General features: G+C 40.7%; 1 protein-coding gene and 1 non-coding gene across 3 annotated transcripts; one reads left to right on the top strand and one right to left on the bottom strand.

Moving 5' to 3' along the window:
* Positions 1-1,504: 1,504 nt before the first annotated feature.
* Positions 1,505-16,595, top strand: CEP20 (centrosomal protein 20). Of its 2 annotated transcripts, XM_055409553.2 has the most exons (5): positions 1,505-1,590; positions 6,687-6,884; positions 9,034-9,118; positions 13,021-13,157; positions 16,349-16,595. In XM_055409553.2, the coding sequence occupies exons 1-5, from the start codon at positions 1,563-1,565 to the stop codon at positions 16,423-16,425; spliced, it is 525 nt and encodes a 174-aa protein (XP_055265528.1). In that variant the 5' UTR covers positions 1,505-1,562; the 3' UTR covers positions 16,426-16,595. The 2 variants fall into 2 exon arrangements, with proteins under 2 accessions (XP_055265528.1, XP_088689030.1); XM_088832904.1 differs by lacking the exons at positions 9,034-9,118; positions 13,021-13,157.
* Positions 16,596-18,585: 1,990 nt separating this feature from the next.
* Positions 18,586-18,657, bottom strand: TRNAD-GUC (transfer RNA aspartic acid (anticodon GUC)). The gene has a single exon. It is a non-coding gene; the product is annotated as a tRNA-Asp (tRNA).
* Positions 18,658-19,090: the final 433 nt, after the last annotated feature.

Below are 19,090 nucleotides of genomic sequence, written 5' to 3' on the forward strand. Positions count from 1 at the left end.
GTCCTTAATACAGTGGTTCTCAACGTATGATCCCCAAGACGAGCAGCAACAACAGCATCGAGAAGCCTGTCAGAAATGCAGTTCTTGGATCTCTCTCCAGATTTATCCAATCAGAAACTCCAGGGATGGGGTCCAGCAATCTGTTTTAAGAAAATTTCCCAGTGATTCCCACATATGCTAAAGTTTAATACACGAATACCAGACCACCTGACCTGCCTCTTAAGAAACCTATATGCAGGTCAGGAAGCAACAGTTAGAACTGGACATGGAACAACAGACTGGTTCCAAATAGGAAAAGGAGTACGTCAAGGCTGTATATTGTCACCCTACTTATTTAACTTATATGCAGAGTACATCATGAGAAACGCTGGGCTGGAAGAAGCACAAGCTGGAATCAAGATTGCTGGGAGAAATATCAATAACCTCAGGTATGCAGATGACACCATCCTTATGGCAGAAAGTGAAGAGGAACTAAAAAGCCTCTTGATGAAAGTGAAAGAGGAGAGTGAAAAAAGTTGGCTTAAAGCTCAACATTCAGAAAACTGAGATCATGGCATCTGGTCCCATCACTTCATGGCAAATAGATGAGGAAACAGTGGAAACAGTGTCAGACTTTATTTTTGGGGGCTCCAAAAAAATCACTGCAGATGGTGATTGCAGCCAGGAAATTAAAAGACGCTTACTCCTTGGAAGGAAAGTTATGACCAGCCTAGATAGCATATTAAAAACCAGAGACATTACTTTGCCAACAAAGGTCCATCTAACCAAGGCTATGGTTTTTTCCGTGGTCATGTATGGATGTGAGAGTTGGACTCTGAAGAAAGCTGATCGCCGAAGAATTGATGCTTTTGAACTGTGGTGCTGGAGAAGACTCTTGAGAGTCCCTTGGACTGCAAGGAGATCCAACCAGTCCCATCTAAAGGAGATCAGTCCTGGGTGTTCATTGGAAGGACTGATGCTGAAGCTGAAACTCCAATTCTTTGGCCACTTCATGCAAAGAGTTGACTCATTGGAAAAGACCCTGATGCTGGGAGGGATTGGGGGCAGGAGGAGAAGGGGACGACAGAGGATGAGATGGTTGGTTGGAGGGCATCACCGACTCGATGGACATGAGTTCGGGTAAACTCCGGGATTTGGCGATGGACAGGGAGGCCTGGCATTCATGGGGTCGCAAAGAGTCAGACACGCCTGAGCGACTGAACTGAACTATTAACAACTAGTGCTTGCGGCTGCAGAGATGAGCAGAGGGCAGATGTCGAGTCGGTAATGTAGCCTATTTTACCATAGGGTGCAGCAGTGTTCGTAGTACCGGTTTCTACCTGCCTCAACTCCAACTTCCCCTTCCTACTCCCTCAGCACCCGCCTAGAGCTCCCGCCTCGCTGATTGGTGGTGTCTCTCTGGACCTTCCTCACCACCCATCCAACCACGGAGATCGTAAGTGGAGAGAGGCGGGACTAGGCACGGCTAGAGCGGCGCCTCTATTGGCTACAGACCACGGCGCGCAGCGGGAAGGAACTGCGCGTGCGCACAGCCGAGGCGCTCCCCTGGCGGCCGTTGAAAAATGGCGACTGTCGCCGAGCTGAAGGCCGGTGAGTGCGACCGGGAGATCTATCTGGTGAAATGCGTCGGCCTTCAGTCTGTGAAAAGGATGGGACGAAAGGAGGGCCCGCGGAACACTAAAGTCAACCTGTCCCAGGGTCGTTCTGCGGCGTCAGGGCCTGCGGAGCGTCCGGCGGGTGTGGCGGCTGCATCTCGGGGCCCTGGGGGTAGGGATGTGGTTGCATGGGGGCTGTTTTTAAACCGGCTTTGAACTGGAGGAGGAGCCCGGGGATCCGCGGGTACCTGAGAGGTCTGAAGTCCTGCACCTTGGGGCTCAGGCTAATCTTTCTGGACCCTGCCTGGGGCGAGGCCTTGGACCTGGCCTTTCCCTCCGGACTGATGACGGCAATACCGAAACAACGCCTGTTAGTGTTTGGCCCAAACACAAACCATTTTCTTGGCTATCTCCCTGAATCCGTACAACCACCCGCGAGGTGGGTCACCATTTTCCATGGGGAAAAAGGTAGAAAGGTGTCTGGCCTGACCATACTCTCCTGTGTTTTTAAGAAAACTTCCACAGAGTCGAGTCTTTGAAGCCGAGAACATTTGTATACCGTTAGTTTTGACGGAAATGTCCAGACAAGTAATAGTAATTATGGTTATTAGTGATCGAGCCTTCTGTCAGGCACTACCCAGCTCCTGTGTTGTCTAATTGATTCCGTATATCAATCTTTTATGCCCATTTCAGAGATTAGGAAATTGAGGCGCTGAGAGGTGAAACAACTCACCCGAAGTAATTGAGCTAGAAAAAGGCAGAGTGAGAACTTGGGAGATGCTGCACCAGGTCTGCATATGCAATAAGACCAGTTCCAGTTTTCGGGAAATTTAGGCTCTAAATCAGAGATTCCTAGAGATTTGTTGGAGAAAATGATCTGAGAATATGATTCAATATGTATAACTATTGATATACATGTATATTTGTGGCTTCGGGCTGGTGAACAGTCATTAAAAAGGCATACCTTTAGGACTTTCCTGGTGCAGTGGTTAAGACACACCCGCTCCCCCGCCCCACACACAGTGCAGCCGGCACAGTTTCCATTCCTGGTCAGGAAACTAAGATCACACAGTGGGGCCAAAAAAAAAAAAAAAATGGCGTACCTCTATCCACAAGGACAGACTCAACGTGAGTTGGTGTACCCTCTCCCCAGGAAGCACACATCACCTGTAATGTTGCATGCTGCTTCCGAGGATTTACAACTAGTAAAGAACCTGCTGCCAATTAAGGAAAAAGACTCAGGTTTAATCCCTGGGTCAGGAAGATCCCCTGGAGGAGGGCATGGCAATCCACTCCAGTGTTCTTGCCTGGAAAATGCCATGGAGAAAGGAGCTTGGCAGGCAACGGTTCATAGGGTTGCAGAGAGTCCAATATGACTGAAGTGACTTGGCACACAGCACACCGTGTTTCCTATTGTTTAATATTTTACAATTTTGGTAAAAGATCGTTTAGTCCATGGGGTAGCAAAGAGTTCTACATGACTGAGTGACTTTCACCACTTTCACTCTGAGGATATAAACCAGGTTAAGAAGCTCTATCTGAAGAAATTGTCATGGTGCAGTGTTTTAATAAACATGATAATAGAGTGAAAGTCAGAATGACATGGAGATTAGGGACGTATTCCACAGATATCAGATATCGGGAGCCCTTTAGGTGTTTTCTGCATTCCTCAGCTCTGAATGTGCCTAGTGTTCAAGAGAAATCCAATGAAAATGTTTGCCAATCATTTATATTAGTTTGGCTTTCACCTTTTTAAAGCACTTTCACTTCACATTTTCCTGCCTTACTTGGTTCTGCCTCAGAGACACAGAGCTCATGTCGGAGAGGGCAAGTGAGGCAAGAGTGAGTGATATAGCCCTGAGGTAGTGATGACATGCAAGGTTCCTAACTCCAAATTCTTTTTCTGGTTATTTTTGTTTAGGGCTGCTCTGGGTCTTCACTGCTGTGTGCGAGCTTTCTCAAGTTGCAGTGAGCGTGTGTGGGCTACTGTCTAGTTGTGGTGTGCTGGCTTCTCCTTTCGGAGGCTTCTCGTTGCAGAGCATGGACTCTAGAACAGACTCAGTAGTTGTGGCACATGGGCTTAGTTGCCACGTGGCATGTGGAATATTCCTGGACCAGGGATCAAACCTGTGTTTTCTGTGTTGGCAGGCAGACTCTTAACCACTGGACCACCAGGGAAGTCCAGCTTCTTAATTCTCATTTCTCTGCTGAATTTGAGGCTACACTGTATGCATATACAGAGTAATTGGATGTGTATAGCGGGGAATCTCTATTTAATTTCCAAAGATGGAATTAGAGAATGGGGGTTTAGTAATGATTCCAACATAATAAAGCTGTACCTCCCCTTCCCTTCATGGGCCTGTTTCACAGTCTGATTGGGTGATAACTACTTGTAACCTACCTGCAAAAAAGGTTGACGAGATGATCTAAATGTAAAGAGCTGCTGCTGCTGCTGCTAAGTCGCTTCAGTCGTGTCTGACTCTGTGCGACCCCATAGACGACAGCCGACCAGGCTCCGCTGTCCCTGGGATTCTCCAGGCAAGAACACTGGAGTGGGTTGTCATTTCCTTCTCCAATGTGTGAAAGTGAAGTCGCTCAGTCGTGTCTGACTAGTAGCGACCCCATGGACTGCAGCCCACCAGGCTCCTCCGTCCATGCGATTTTCTAGGCAAGAGTACTGGAATGGCTTGCTATTGCCTTCTCCAAAATGTAAAGAGCAAGGAAGGTTAAAGTCTAGTCTAGATTTATCCTTTTAATTGTATGACCCAGAGTTTTGTTGTTTATCAAAGCTTAAAAAAAGTTTCATGTTGGTGCCTACATGAATACAGTCCCTGGGCTCCCTTTACAAATTGTCATTGTTGTGTACTTATTTATAGCACAATTCAGTATTAAACTACATTTATTACACCAGTAGTATACAGCACGTGGTTTCCCTGGTGACTCAGTGGTAAAGAGCCTACCTGCCAATGCAGGAGATTCTGGTTCAGTCCCTGGGTGAGGAAGATCCCCTGGAGAAGGAAATGGCAAACCACTGTAGTATTCTTGCCTGGGAAATCCCATGCATAGAGGAGCCTCTCAGTCTGGAGAGTTGCAGAGAGTCGGACACGGTTGAGCGACTGAGCGCAGGTATACATCACAATATTACAAAGCCTTTAGGCAGCATTTATTGTGCTCTGTTCTAGGCACTGTGGGTGAAATGTGTTGCTTCTCTGGAGTTGTGATTTAGCTGTTTGGGACCACATAGGGGAAAAAAGTCTCTAGACAACTGTAAGGGATGATGCCAATTCAGCCCTATCCATGTTATTATTTATAGCTAAAATCTCATTATCATAACTGTGGATATTTGTCATAGTGACCCTTGCTCATCAAGATGTTAGGTTACATTCAGCATATATATCCCAGATTCCTTAAGATGTCATTGATAAGGCTACATGTTAGATTTCTAACTAGGCTTCAATTTTAAAATGTTACTTTTTTTTAAGATTTATTATTCATTTTTGGCTGTGCTGAGTCTGTTGCCGCAGGGGCTTTTCTCTAGTTGTGGTGAGAGGAGGGCTGCTCTCTAGATGTGGTGCACAGGCTTCTCACTGCGGTGGCTTCTCTTGTGGAAGCACAGGCTCTAGGGCTTGCAGGCTTCAGTAGTTTTGGCATGTGGGCACACTAGTTGTGGCTGCTGGGCTTACAGGCTCAGTAGCTGTGGCACACAGGTTTAGTTGCTCTGCGGCTTATGGGATCTTCCTAGATCAGGGATGGAACCCATGTCTTCTGCATTGGCAGACAAATTCTTCACCACTGAGCCACAAGGAAGCCCCAAATCTTACAGTTTTAAGGAGTTAACTCTTAGTTATCTTTAAAAAACAAACAAAACCCCAGGACAAAAGCCCAACTCTTTTGTTCAGAATGCGCCATTTCCCAAGGGTTCCAGGTATCAGTTTTTTGTACAAAAGACACAACATAATCCTTCCTTTTTGGAGTGTACTTGTTATTTTCAATCATATACTTTCTAGACCAGAGGTTTTTAGTGACAGATTGAACCTGTCTCTTGGGCTTTCCAGGTGGCTCAAGGGTAGAGAATTCCCCTGCAATGCAGGAGAGGTGGGTTCCATCCCTGGCTTGGGAAGATCTTCTGGAGAAGGAACTGGCAACCCACTCCAGTATCCTTGCCAGGGAATTTCCATGGACAGAGGAGCCTGGCAGGCTATAGTCCGTGGGGTCGCAAAAGAGTCGGACACAACTTAGCAAATAAACAACAAAAGAACCTGTCTGCAGTGACAACTACTCTTGAAAAGATATGAGACACTGGGAGACAAGTTCAGGTCCTAGTAAGCTGAGTATAATTCTTTCCCACTTTTTCTCTTTTTGGCCACCTCATGCGAAGAGTTGACTCACTGGAAAAGACTGATGCTGGGAGGGATTGGGGGCAGGAGGAGAAGGAGATGACAGAGAATGAGATGGCTGGATGGCATCACCGACTCGATGGACATGAGTTTGAGTGAACTCCGGGAGTTGGTGTTGGACAGGGAGGCCTGGCGTGCTGTGATTCATGGGGTCGCAAAGAGTCGGACACGACTGAGCGACTGAACTGAACTGAAAGCTTGTGTATCAGTCTGTAGCCTCTTACAGTGACACTGTTGGAAGGATAAACTTACATTTGGTTAACTAAATTAAAGTAGTAAATCATTGCAATTTGGAAACTTTTTTATTGCAGATATGGTTTGTGGTAGCCAATGTGATGATTGTTCAGTTTGTCGTATAGATTGAAAGGATGTAATATTTTAAACATTTTGTTTTAAAGTTTGCCTAAAACGAATAGCCAGTCCAGGTTTGATGTATGATACAGGATGCTTGGGGCTGTTGCACTGGGATGACCCAGAGGGATGGTATGGGGAGGGTGGTGGGAGGGGGGTTCAGGATGGGGAACACATGTACACCTGTGGCGGATTCATGTCAATGTATGGCAAAACCAATACAATATTGTAAAGTAATTAGCCACCAATTATAATAAATAAATTTATATTAATAAATAAAGTTTGCCTAAGAATGACAAAAACTTATTCTATAACTGAAACATTAATACTTTATATTAAACAGTTTTAAAGGACACCTTGGAAAAAAGAGGAGTATTAGGGCATTTAAAAGCAAGGATTCGTGCAGAAGTTTTCAATGCCCTTGATGATGAAAGTGAACCTCGGCCATCATTGTCTCATGAAAACTTTCTAATTAATGAGCTAATTCGGGAGTATTTGGAATTCAACAAATACAAGTATACAGCGTCGGTCCTCATAGCAGGTAAGAGGTTATTTATTGTTAATCACCTGAGGTGAAATCTGCCTTTTCCCTTCCCCCATTTCTCAGAAAGTGTTTAGCCTAGAAATCTAATTCCATCACCAAACAGTGTCATCTGGGACATGACTGGGACATAAAAATCCCATGGGCTTTTTTCATATCACAGCTTGAACAGGTTCTCATGATGTTTATTGGACTGCAGGAGAAAATGACTAAACACTTAACCTAGGTGCATACTTTGAAAATCATAATTTCTGATTCTGAGAATAAACAGTTATTTGCATTTTGCTCTATGTGCTGTCAGTCTTTTTCCTATGTATATGGTTTAAAAATACACAGAGACTTAATATATATTATTTGTTAAAAAATATAAAACATTGAAGATAAAGCCTCAAAATATTGCTCCCATGTATTGATTAGGCATGTATTCAGATGTATGTAAAGGCGTTATATTTAAAAAGGACTAGATAATCTATAGAAATTTCAAATCACTAAGTTGTACACCTCACACTAAAATAATATTGTGAATCAACTAAAATTTAAAAATGAAAGACAACGATTAGGAAGATAAACTGCAAGCTCATTCTAGTGATGAGAGGGAAAGAAATGGTATTGGGGGAAGGGGGTCAACAATTAAAGCAAAATTTATCTGTTAAATTTTATTTCTTAAGAAAGCAAAAGAACTAGAAGAATAGGGACAATAGTCAGGACTGGTATTGCCCCTAGGCTGGGGGAAATGAGGTTGGGAGGACGATCAAAGCACCCTGCATGTACATTACTTGATTTCCTTGTCCAACATTTAACATATGCTTTAAGACTATTTGGTACCTTGGAGATATGCCTCATTAAAGAACAGAGATCATGAAGTAGATATTGAAAGAGAGAATGAATTCCTTATTGTGATGCTGGAACTTTCCATTGGATAGATGTTTTGTTAATATTCTAGGTCTTTTACTTAATGTTACGCATATACCTTAACTGAATAAAGACTGATAATTTTTATTGGATTAAGGATCATCAGTGTCAGTATCTTCACTTTCCTCAGTTTCTTATAGGTGGCTGTATAATATGTCACGCAGAAAAGAAGAATGGGAAAATATCATCAATTAGATGTATTGGACTTGTGCTTACCTAGAATGAAATACAGAGACAGTAGTCAAGTTTCTACAGAGTCTTGACTTTTAAAAAACTGAGATGTACTTAGCATGAAGATACTTTACCATTTTTAGTATGTGGTTATGTGGATTTTGCCAAATTCATTCAGTTGTGTGGCTACCGCCACAATCACAATATAGAACATTTCTATCACCTCAAAGAAATTCCTTGTGCCCTTTTGTAGATAACTTCTTTGCCTGCTCTCAACTCCTGTCAACCTCTGATCTGTTATTTTCTGTACCTGGTCATTCGCCTTTTCCAGAATGTCATATGAGTGAAACCGTACAGGATATAGCATTTTGAGTCTGCTTCCTTTCACTCAGCATAACGCATTTGAGACTATGCTGTTATTTCCCCCCTTAATAGCATTCCATTGTATGGCTGTGTTGATTTATCTGTTACCAGTTGATGGACATTCGGGTTGTTTCTAGCTTTTGGCAATTATGAATGCAGCTGCCATAAACATTCACTTACGAGGATTGTCTGAACATTGTTTTCACTTTTCTTGGGTAATGAGCTAAGAGTGTCATTGCTGGGTTGTATATGGTAAGTATCTGCTTACCTTTGTAAGTGAATGCACCATGTTGTTCTCCTGCCAGCAAAGTTCTCCCAGTTGCCCTGAATCCTTGCCAGCACTTCATATTTAGTGTTCATTTTACTTTTAGATTTATTGCCAACAAATGGATATCAGTGCTATCATGTATTTAATTTGTAGGCTTCTTAGAAAATAGGACTTCTCAAGCCTAGTATATAGAGACAATAATTTCCCAACTCAAAATTGGGGGATTTTAAAACTGAATTTATATTAAAGATAGCCATTTAATCAAGTAGGTATTTTGAAAGTCATAAAATCAAAGTTGCATCTGTCTTGGTATGTGCCATCATCATTCTTCTAAAATCTGAAAAATGTCTATACCTCATAAGTGTGGTTTTTATCAAAATCCTATTTACTTTTTTAGATTAATAAAGCCTCAGTGTTTTGTGATTTTCCACCCAGAATCTGGTCAACCTGTAGTTCCACTGGACAGACAGTTTCTCATCCATGAACTAAATGCATTTGAAGGATCAAAGGATAATACAATGTAAGAAGTTTTTTTAAAAAAATAAGTTTTCAGATACTATTGTATTGGGGTCATAATTGTATAGTGGTAGTTTTGTTTCATTTTAATTCATCAGCTATTTATTTGGGTCCAGTGTGTGTCTGGCACTGTACCACATCCAAGGTTACAGCAGTAAGTGCTAAGATGCCTGTGGTTTCAGAGGATGAAGTACCCCTGCTTCATTCTAAGGGTCATGTCTCGGCTTCTTGATCCATCCTTTTGTTTTTCATCTGAGGCTTTGCTCTGTCAATTGTTTTCTGCCTCATTTAATCTTCCTCCTCTGCTTCCTTTACTTCAGCTTAGGAGTGTACTCAATTCTCCCCATTCCCCCAAAAACCTATTTTTACCACTGAAGTTAGTGAAAATCAACCCTCCATTTTCATTTTCTTATCTACATTTTTCTGCCTTCTCTACATTTAAAATTTTCTCCTCATCATTTATACTGAAATGTTTTGCCTTCTCTACATTTGAAGTTCTCTCCTCATCATTTATACTGAAACTGTGCTCTTGAAAAAGAGTGACCACTGTCTAATAGTTTCTTAGTTCTTTTTCTACTTTAATGTTTCATAAACTTTTTCTGGCAGAAAAAATTATACCTAGGAAAACTGTAGCATAACTCAAAGTAGCCTTTCCCTAGCAAGAAATTTCTTTGAAATCTTATGTTTCTCATTCTAAAAGTTTATTGAATGTTTTCATTCTACTTCATGATGTAATTGTTTTACCATAAAAAGGTTTAAAATGACAAGCCAATTAAGTTGAACTCTCCCTCCAGTCTTTGTGTAAAATGAATGTTCTGGGATCATAGGCTACCTTTAACCTCTACTTTGTATCAAGCCCCCAGCACTGAGAGTTGGAATATACCTATTTCCAATTTGAGAAGCTCAGTTTTACTTGAATTTCTGCAGTGTTTTGTAATATTAACAGCTCTTCCTTAAAACACTTCTTGTCACTTGTCTATTATGACCCTTTACTGTCTTGGGTTTTCTATCTCCCTCATGGTCATCTCAGTTTCTTCACTGACTCCTTTAGAAAGGTTCCTTTAAATTGTGGGCACTCTCCCCCAAGATTTGTCCTTAACTTTCTTTTCTTCTTGCCCCTCTGCCCACTTTTCTTTCTAAGTATTCTTGAGTCCTTAGTGATCCCTCCACACTGGTGACTCTGTGCCTTAAATCTGACAGATCTCATGAATTGCGGGCACACATTTCTGCTGGTATTTCAAACTTGGTGTGTCAAAAAATCAAGTCCATTATTTTCATCTCTTCAACGCCCCTCACCCCCCAGTAGCTTCCTCATAGAGCCATTCAGGTCCTCATCCCAGAGCTCACCTGTACTTCTGGCTCGTTCTCATTTCTTCACCAGTCACTTTGCGAGTTTCATCAATTCTGCCTGTGCAGTTGTGTCTGTCTGTCCTTATGCCCTGCACTGTGCAGTTCAGGAGGCCTCTTTCCCATTTCTCTCCCGTCATGTTCTTTTCTGACTCGTGTCATGCTGCCAACAGTTTGCTTTCTGAAGGACACTTACTGCTTTAAGCATTTCCACTGAAAAGATTTTAGATTTTAAAAAGTAATAAAGTCCATATACCAGGCATTAGGTGTGGGTGCCAGTGGAACTCTGAAGTAGCACTCAATGTTCACATTAATATTTTTCAGTGAAAGTTAAAAAAATTTCACAATATGTAGGGTAAGGTATTTAATAACCTTATATTAGGTCAAGCCCTAACACTAAGTGAGTTTGTGCCAAATTTATGAAGAAAATTAGTTTTTAGAGTTTCTGTTTTTCAAAATTGCAAATAAGGCATTGTGAAGCTGTACTTTGAAAACAATTATCACTGTTTTTAACTCAGGATTTTTAAAAAAGAAACCTGATATTGATGAAGTTGCAGGTTAAATGAGCTGGTTACGTGTTTTCTCATAACATTTAAAAATATCTAAATCTTAAAAATTTTAAATCTTAAATAGATTTTATTGTAAATTTGGCAAATAGAATTTTTTTTTTTTTAATTTAAAAATCTCCTTTGATCAGTTAACATTTGGGGTAACAATGGTTTAAAGTTGACCATGAAACCTATTTTATATTCCTGGATACGGCTTTTATAAGAGCTGAGGCATCTTATTAAACAGAGAAACCCATTCTCTTGGTTTCCTTGTGGAATGGAAACATTGCTTTTGTGTGCAATTAGTTATTTGTGGCTATATAATGGATTACCCCAGAATTTGGTTGTTTAAAATAGCAGACATTTATTATCTGTGGTGAGGAATCTGAGAGTGATTTCTATGGCCTGGCTCAGCCTCAGTTGTGAGGTTGCAGTTAAGATATTGGCTGGTGATGGGGTGGGGGGCCAGCCATCTCAAGTCCTGGCTGGGACTGGAGGATCCATTTCCATGTGGCTCACTCACATGGCTGTTTGTTGGAGGCCTCAGTTCTTCACAGCATATACCTTTCCATAGGACAGCTTGAGTGGCAGCTGACTTCCTCAGAGTGACCAAGAGAGAAGGCAGGGAGGATGCCACAATGCTGTTGATGACCTAGTCTCTGAAGCTGCAAGTGCTGTCACTCAGTGCCTTACTTAGTTCTTGAAAAAGTGAGTTCAGCTCACACTCAGGACAATAAGACTCCACCTTTTGAATGGAAAGGATATCATACTTTAAACTATCACACCTGCTGCTGCTGCTGCTAAGTTGCTTCAGTCGCGTCCGACTCTTTGTGACCCCGTAGACGGCAGCCCACCAGGCTCCCCCGTCCCTGGGATTCTCCAGGCAACGACACTGGAGTGGGTTGCCATTTCCTTCTCCAATGCATGGAAGTGAAAAGTGAAAGTCAAGTCGCTGGGTCGTGTCCGACTCTTAGCAACCCCATGGACTGCAGCCTACCAGGTTCCTCTGCCCATGGGATTTTCCAGGCAAGAGTACTGGAGTGGGCTGCCATTGCCTTCTCCGATCACACCTGCTAGTAAGTAGATAAAAATCTCAAAAAGACAATCCATTAAATTGATGTTTTCTAGCTGTGAGATTGGAAACAAGAGAAAACCTCCCTTTATTGTCATCAGAGCAGCTTCCATTGGTGCAGGGGCATCAGGCAGCATATGCTAAGGGAAAAAATATGGGACTTGGGGTTCAAGTGTCAAGTTTGCTTACTATCCAAGCAGCCCTTTCGCAAATCCTCTATGAGCTGTGATTTTCTCATTTATAAATTGGAGATGATGATTATGACATCACAAGATGAAGATAAAATAAAGAGAGGAAAGAATGTTTTGTAAACTGTAGTTTTTAAAATTTTAGTTCTTATCTTGCACCTATATGGCTTACATTTATATACCATTTAATACATGCCAGGCACAGTTCTAAACACGACATTTTTTGACGCATTTGGTCCATGACTGCCCTATGAGGTAGAGACTATACTTATCCTCATTTATAGAGGAAGAAACATTTATGAGGCTGGGGATATTAAAAATCTTGCTGAATCTTGAATCTTGTGAAGTGGCAGGGCCAGGATTTGAACCCAAACAAGAATTTATGAATCCAATAAGTGTGTATTGTATCAGGCAGTGTTAGGTCCTGGGAAATCTTATACTGGACTTGGAGTTAAAAAAGAAAAAAAAAAGCTGATTCCTGTGCATTGATTGAATTTGTATTTCAGTTTAGATGAGGTTTAACTTGTTAACATGTTTCCTATGGATTTTAAAATTGTAGAGTCATAATTGTACACTTAAATTTCAAAAAGCATGAATAGTTTGCAATTTGGGTAATAACCATGCAACTCTTTTAAGCCTAGTGAATTATTTGGCTATTTTGGTGTCAGAGACTACTTTTTACAGAATAGATATTTTAAAGTTTTTCCTGTTTATGCACATTTAATTGATTTTTATTTTCTTTCTGCTATAGACCTCTTTTATATGGGATTTTAGCTCATTTCTTGCATGGAACTAAGGATGACAACCAAAATACATTTCTGAAGGGGTCTTCACTCCAGCCTGCAAACCCAGATCTTGGCAGACAACCTAGTGGAATACAGCAGATGGGTATGAATTGTCTGAGACTTACCACTCAGCTCTCAGCAAGTGTATTTTCTTCCTATCTATTTTTATCTTTGAGGTAGTTTTTCCTAAGATTTTGAGTCATGGTTTAATTCCATTTATATCTAATATAGTTAGCCTATGTTATTTATCATCAAAAAAACAAAATGGTTTTTGGAAAGACAATCTTGTGAGGAGCAGAGAGAAGACTAGACAAAATTCTTAGATATAATTTCTATAAAGAGGTATTAAAAAACTTGATTTTCCCATAGATTTGTACTCTTTGGAGCGGCTTAGATCCTGAGCATACTGAAAAAAAAGCTTTTTATCAAGTTACCTATTTTTTTCCCTCTCAGACTGAGAAAAGTCAAGATTGCTGAAAATAGAGCAGTCACAGGTTTATGTGTTGTCCTTTGCATTTTCAGGATTCTTTTTTAGCGGGAAGTGGGGTAAATATTCTTTGTGGTAACGTTGTAATTACTCATAAATAAATTCTTAGGGGAACGGCTCCTATTTCTTTCAAGAATACTCACTCTTCCAATGAACTTTCAGTTGTTTTGATTTTATCAAAACACTAAGACTTCAATTTAGTAATCTATAAATTGAATAGTTTATAGCTCAGTATTTCCAGCTGTGGTACAGCTGGTTTCTCTTTTTAAGGACAGTCATCAGTGGGGCAGCTGATTATCAGAACAAATATAAATCTTGACCGTTGAAATAAACTTTTAAGAAACATCTAAGTGCAAATTGCGGAGAAGGCAATGGCAAGCCACTCCAGTACTCTTGCCTGGAAAATCCCATGGATGGAGGAGCCTGGTAGGCTGCAGTCCGTGGGGTCACTAAGGGTCGGACACAACTGAGTGACTTCACTTTCACTTTTCACTTTCACACATTGGAGAAGGAAATGGCAACCCACTCCAGTGTTCTTGCCTGGAGAATCCCAGGGACGGAGGAGCCTGGTGGCCTTCCGTCTATGGGGTCACACAGAGTCGGACACGACTGAAGTGACTTAGCAGCAGCAGCAGCAAGTGCAAATTGTCTTTTGTCGTTTTCCTAAATTGCCATGAGCAATATTGATCATGTTAAATGTTTGCTATGTCTCTTAAGATTGAAGGCAAAGTGATCTCTTAGAGGTTAGTTCTGCCTTTACTAGGAGTTATCCTTCTGTATATCTTAGAATTCTGAGTTGATGGGATGTTGGAAAAGAAATCATTCCCATCACTTATTTTTCAGTTGAGAAAACCAAGACTAAGGGGCCCACTGCCTGTAGCTGGTCATGTTTAGCAGAGTCAGCACCCTTGATTGCCGTCCTGTGCACTTTTCCACTTAGAGAATATGAGAAGCTTTCCTAGTTACTTTTTCAAGTATTGGTAAGGAACTGCCATTATTGCCTACTATTTGGCAAGAACTTAAAACCAAACACCCAGTACAAGAAGAGTAAATCTCTAAACATCAATGATATAGTGTAGAATTCCCTCTAACCTCATCTCCTTGCCTCTCCCTAACACCTCAATTTCCCTCACCTTCAGAGAAGGTAGCGCTGTTAGCAGCTTGGTGGGTGTCCTTCAGGAGCCATTTCTGTTTAAATTTATAGGCACTGTTTCTGTACATATTGTCCTGCACTTTGTTTTTTCACATGTGTTATCAATTTATGTAAATCTGCTTCTACCTCATTCTTAATTTTCTGTATAGCCTAGTATTCTGTGGTACTCCTACTAATCACTCTTTGCTAATGTACTTTTGTATGTTTTAAATTTTTTGGTTTTACAGTATTGCAGGGTAGCATTAATATTTCTCTTATAAGCATACTTTGAAGTAGAATTGGTTCAAAATTTTGCATATTAAAAAATGTAGTGGATACTATTTCCCCTCCAAAAAGGCTTTACCATTTTACGTGTTTACCATGAATATATGATAATACTAGTTCCTCTATTTGTCACCAGTGGGTAGCGTATGCATTAACACTTGTTAGCACAGCAGACCTGTAACACTGGTATTTTTAGTTGTGGTGGGAGGGGAGCAGGAACGGCAGAGTGCTAGAGAGGTTGCAAGAGTCTTTGGGTTACCTTGGCTCCTCTCTGTGGCAAGTGCCAGAGACATCAGAGAATTAGAGTCGAGGTCAACAAAGCCTGGGATCCCTGTTCTGTGGAGGCTCAGAAAGGAGGATGGATGCACTAGTGCGAGAACAGCGATATTGCAGATTATTTTTCTTGATTGTCAAAAGTGTTCCTGGCACAACAGGGACCATGCAGAATTGTTAACCCCAGACTGTGTAAGGTTTCTGTAACACATTTAAACATCCTGTTTACTTTCTCAGCTCAAACTTACTGTGTGAAGGATATGTTTTATTTGATAACATTGAGAAAGTTACAAAGATATTAAAATTATTCTTCAGATTATATACCCTCTATTGACATAAACTCAATCCAGGTGAAACATAAAACACTAAAATTAAACTTTTATTTGAAAATGAGTCCAAAGCATGCCATCATGAAAGCAATTTTTTTTTAAGATTTCTTTGTGTGTTTCCGGCTGTGCTGGGTCCTCGCTGCTGCTTCCGGGCGCTCTCTGGTTGCAGCAGGTGTGGGCTGCTCTTCGTGGCTGCGCAGGCTTCTCATTGCGGTGGCTTCTTGTTGTGGAGCACAGGTTCTAGGTGTGCCGGGTCAGTAGTTACGGCACATGGGCTTAGTTTCCCCACATATAAACAAAATTTGCCCTCTTGTTTTTGGCTGAAGACTGTTTCCTACAATTTCGTGGATCGTTTTCTGAGTTTGGTAGGAAGTTTTCTTCTTGCCACAAGAGGGTGCTGCTAGGAGGATTTCTGTTTGAAGAAGAGTGGGTTTTTTTCTTTTTAGTTGAACTTTGGCATCCCTCAAAATACTGATTGAAAATGCATTCCTTTATTGTGAATTCCAGTCCTTACCTACAGTGTAAGTTTGTAAGCACTTACCTGTGAATTTACTTCAGGGTGTACTCTTTGCACTTAAAAAAAAAATTTGAATAGTAAGTCCCTAGTACTAAACATTTCCGATTTCTTCAATAGTGTTGAAAAAAAATCCAACATTTTTGTTCATTGTCCTAAGCCATCTAAAGACCTTGTATGATATAAATATGTAATATCCTAAAATATGTATAAAGTCTGCCTACTGCCCATTTTGACTTGGGATGAGCACTGACCTTCGCTTGTACTCTTGCAGAAGACCACCTGCGGAAGGAGCAGGGGAGGGGTGCTAATACCGAAAGCCTGCACACTGCAGCCACGGTAAAGAGATGACACTTCCGGCTGGGGCGTTTTTTATCTGAAACTTGTATGTATTAAATAACTTATTTATTCTCCCAGTGTTATCAGAATTCATCACTACTATTGTACTTTGTAAAAATGTGAAGATTCTGGAAAACCATGTTTTACTGCGTTTGTGAATAAAAGCTAACTCTGTCATCTAGTTTACCCGATTTGACTTGAAAGAAAATGTGTGGTTTTTAGGATGATTTTAAAGGTCCCTAAATCTGTGAGAAACGAAAGGGTTTTTTTTTTTTTCTGATACCCTATAAATTCTAAAGAAAAAAATCAAGCATTTCTAGCCATATGCTCTGTTCTGTTTTTGGCTGTGCTTTGCGCCTTGTGGAATCTTAGTTCCCTGACCGGGGACTGAACCTGGGCCCTGGCACTGAAAGTGCTGAGTCCTAACCACTGTACCTCCAGGGAATTCCCTGCTCTGTTCTTTACCATAGCACATTAATTAAATTTCTTTCAGGCTGGAATAATGTGGATTTACAGGAAAATTCATTCATTTTTTAAAAAAAACCACGCATTTAAAAGAACAGTGAAGCCAGGAAAAACTAATTCCTATAAAGTTTGATTGGGGGCGGGTGTGAAAGTAGCTATTTTTCAGATAACCATTTATAATTATGTTTAAATGTCTGAATTGCTATCTAAATTTGAACTTTAAAACTTGGTAACAATGTACTTTTTATTTTCTTAAACAATTTTGGCTTCTCCTCGAAGATTTAATTAAAAGGTGGGGGTGGGGGATAATTCTTTTAATTTTGCTGTAAGTAAAACAAAGAGTTTATTACTTGAAGAATGTGGAATAAGCATGAAGAGACAGGCTTTAGGAGAAATACCAGAAAGTACCTTTTAAAAGATGGCATTGTTTAACTTCCTGGTGGCCCTCAGTTGTGCGGTTACCAGATGAGCTACGAAAGGGCCAACCCTTACTCGTATGGGCTCTGAAAGCCTTCTTAAGTGTCATGTTTTATTCCTGGGATAGAAAAGTAGTACGATTTCTTACAGTGCCATCTCTAAAACACTTTGATATTTATTGACATTTTTATAATGTGGAGTCTTTAGGCTGGCTTCACTGAAGCAACAACTGAGTATAGTAGACTGCACCTGATTGGCACAAGATACAAGGCATGTTCAGAACTAAACTTCATGGGCACCTACACACTGACAACATTTAGCTTAAACATTTTCCATAGTGAAGGTGATAAGGAAGGACTGTAGCTGGCAAAATTGGCATTCTTTTTGGGGTGTTGATTCTGTGCTGCTTTTGGAACCTTCATGTCTGAACCTTTATTTCTGGTGCTAGTCAAGTTTTCGGTGTAAGGAGTTCAATCCTTACAGATTAACCAAGAATTTTTATCTGAATGCTGAAAACTATTAAATCCCCTTAAATCATACTTTACAAGTCAGAAGATTTTTGAGAGGCCCTGTTGGTGGGCTAAAATTACATTTACCAATGTAGAAGTATTACAGAGGGCTCATTTCCATTTTTAAAATGAAATCTATAGTACCTGATTATAATGATGAATTCCACTGTATTGTATAGGGGGATATAACTATCTGAATTCTTCTCAGAGGATTTGGTTTATACCCAGGAATGCTGGCAGTGGACACTGTTTACCTCAGGAATTGCAATCATGCAGGACTAGATTAAGAAAAAGTGCTGGAGCTTGTCATTTTGGATATGATATAAAATCATCAAAATAGAAGCCAAACAGAATTGTCACATGTAGTCCATATTGTGTCTGTATGCATTATTCTGTAACTTGTTTGTACCTAGGCAACTTTTATACTTTCAGTGTACCATTTAATTAAAAAAAAAAAAAGCAGCATGCAAAAGGTGTTCCTGTGACTCTTCTGTCATCAAGAGATGTCCACCGGAACCAGAGGAAGACTTGGTGATGGCTCCTTAGGCTTTCTTTGGGGATCTCCAGCAACCTAGTTGTTGGAGGGTTGAGGATCATTGGCATCAGCCATGTCACCCTGGGTTAGTTATTCTTCACTGGGTGGCAGTGGTAGGGGCTGGGGATGTTATTCTCTGAGGGGACAATGTCATAATCTGTGGGGCCACATATGGTTTGAAAAAACACAGTTAGTGTTATGTTTTGTTTTGTTTTTGGTTGTGCCTTGTGACTTGCAGGATTTCAGTTCCCCGACCAGGGACTGAACCTGGGCTGTGGCAGTGACAGCGCCAAGTCCTAACCACTGGACCACCGGGGAATTCCCATATATTCTAGCAGTTTAAATAGGTTCTTGAGCTGAGACACTTAAACTCAAGGAAGGGAAAGATAAACATAAACATAGAAGACCTATCAAACTCTTCTCATGAACTCATAAACTAAATTAGTACATCATTGCAGTAATTTTCATGGGGTTGTTAGAAGAAGTTATCCTCTAGACATGCAGGAGAAGTTTTAGCAGAAAACTTATACAAAAATAGGATGGGAATTGGACTTGAGGGATTTAGGAATAGCAGACATTTAAAACTTTGGCAGTAAAAAAACTCATAGCAGGACCAGAGGTGGCTTTTGAAGATGATAAATTTAAGCTTAGCATATATGTTTGCTTAGTATCAACTAACAGCTTTATAATTAGGTGCAAGAACATATTTGTATATGTCCCACATGCCTGTATGATTATGTAAAATACAATG

The sequence above is a fragment of the Moschus berezovskii genome, chromosome 27, assembly GCF_049115385.1.
Source record: "Moschus berezovskii isolate FMDL1 chromosome 27, NW_MosBer_1.0, whole genome shotgun sequence".
Taxonomy (NCBI): Eukaryota; Metazoa; Chordata; class Mammalia; order Artiodactyla; family Moschidae; genus Moschus; species Moschus berezovskii.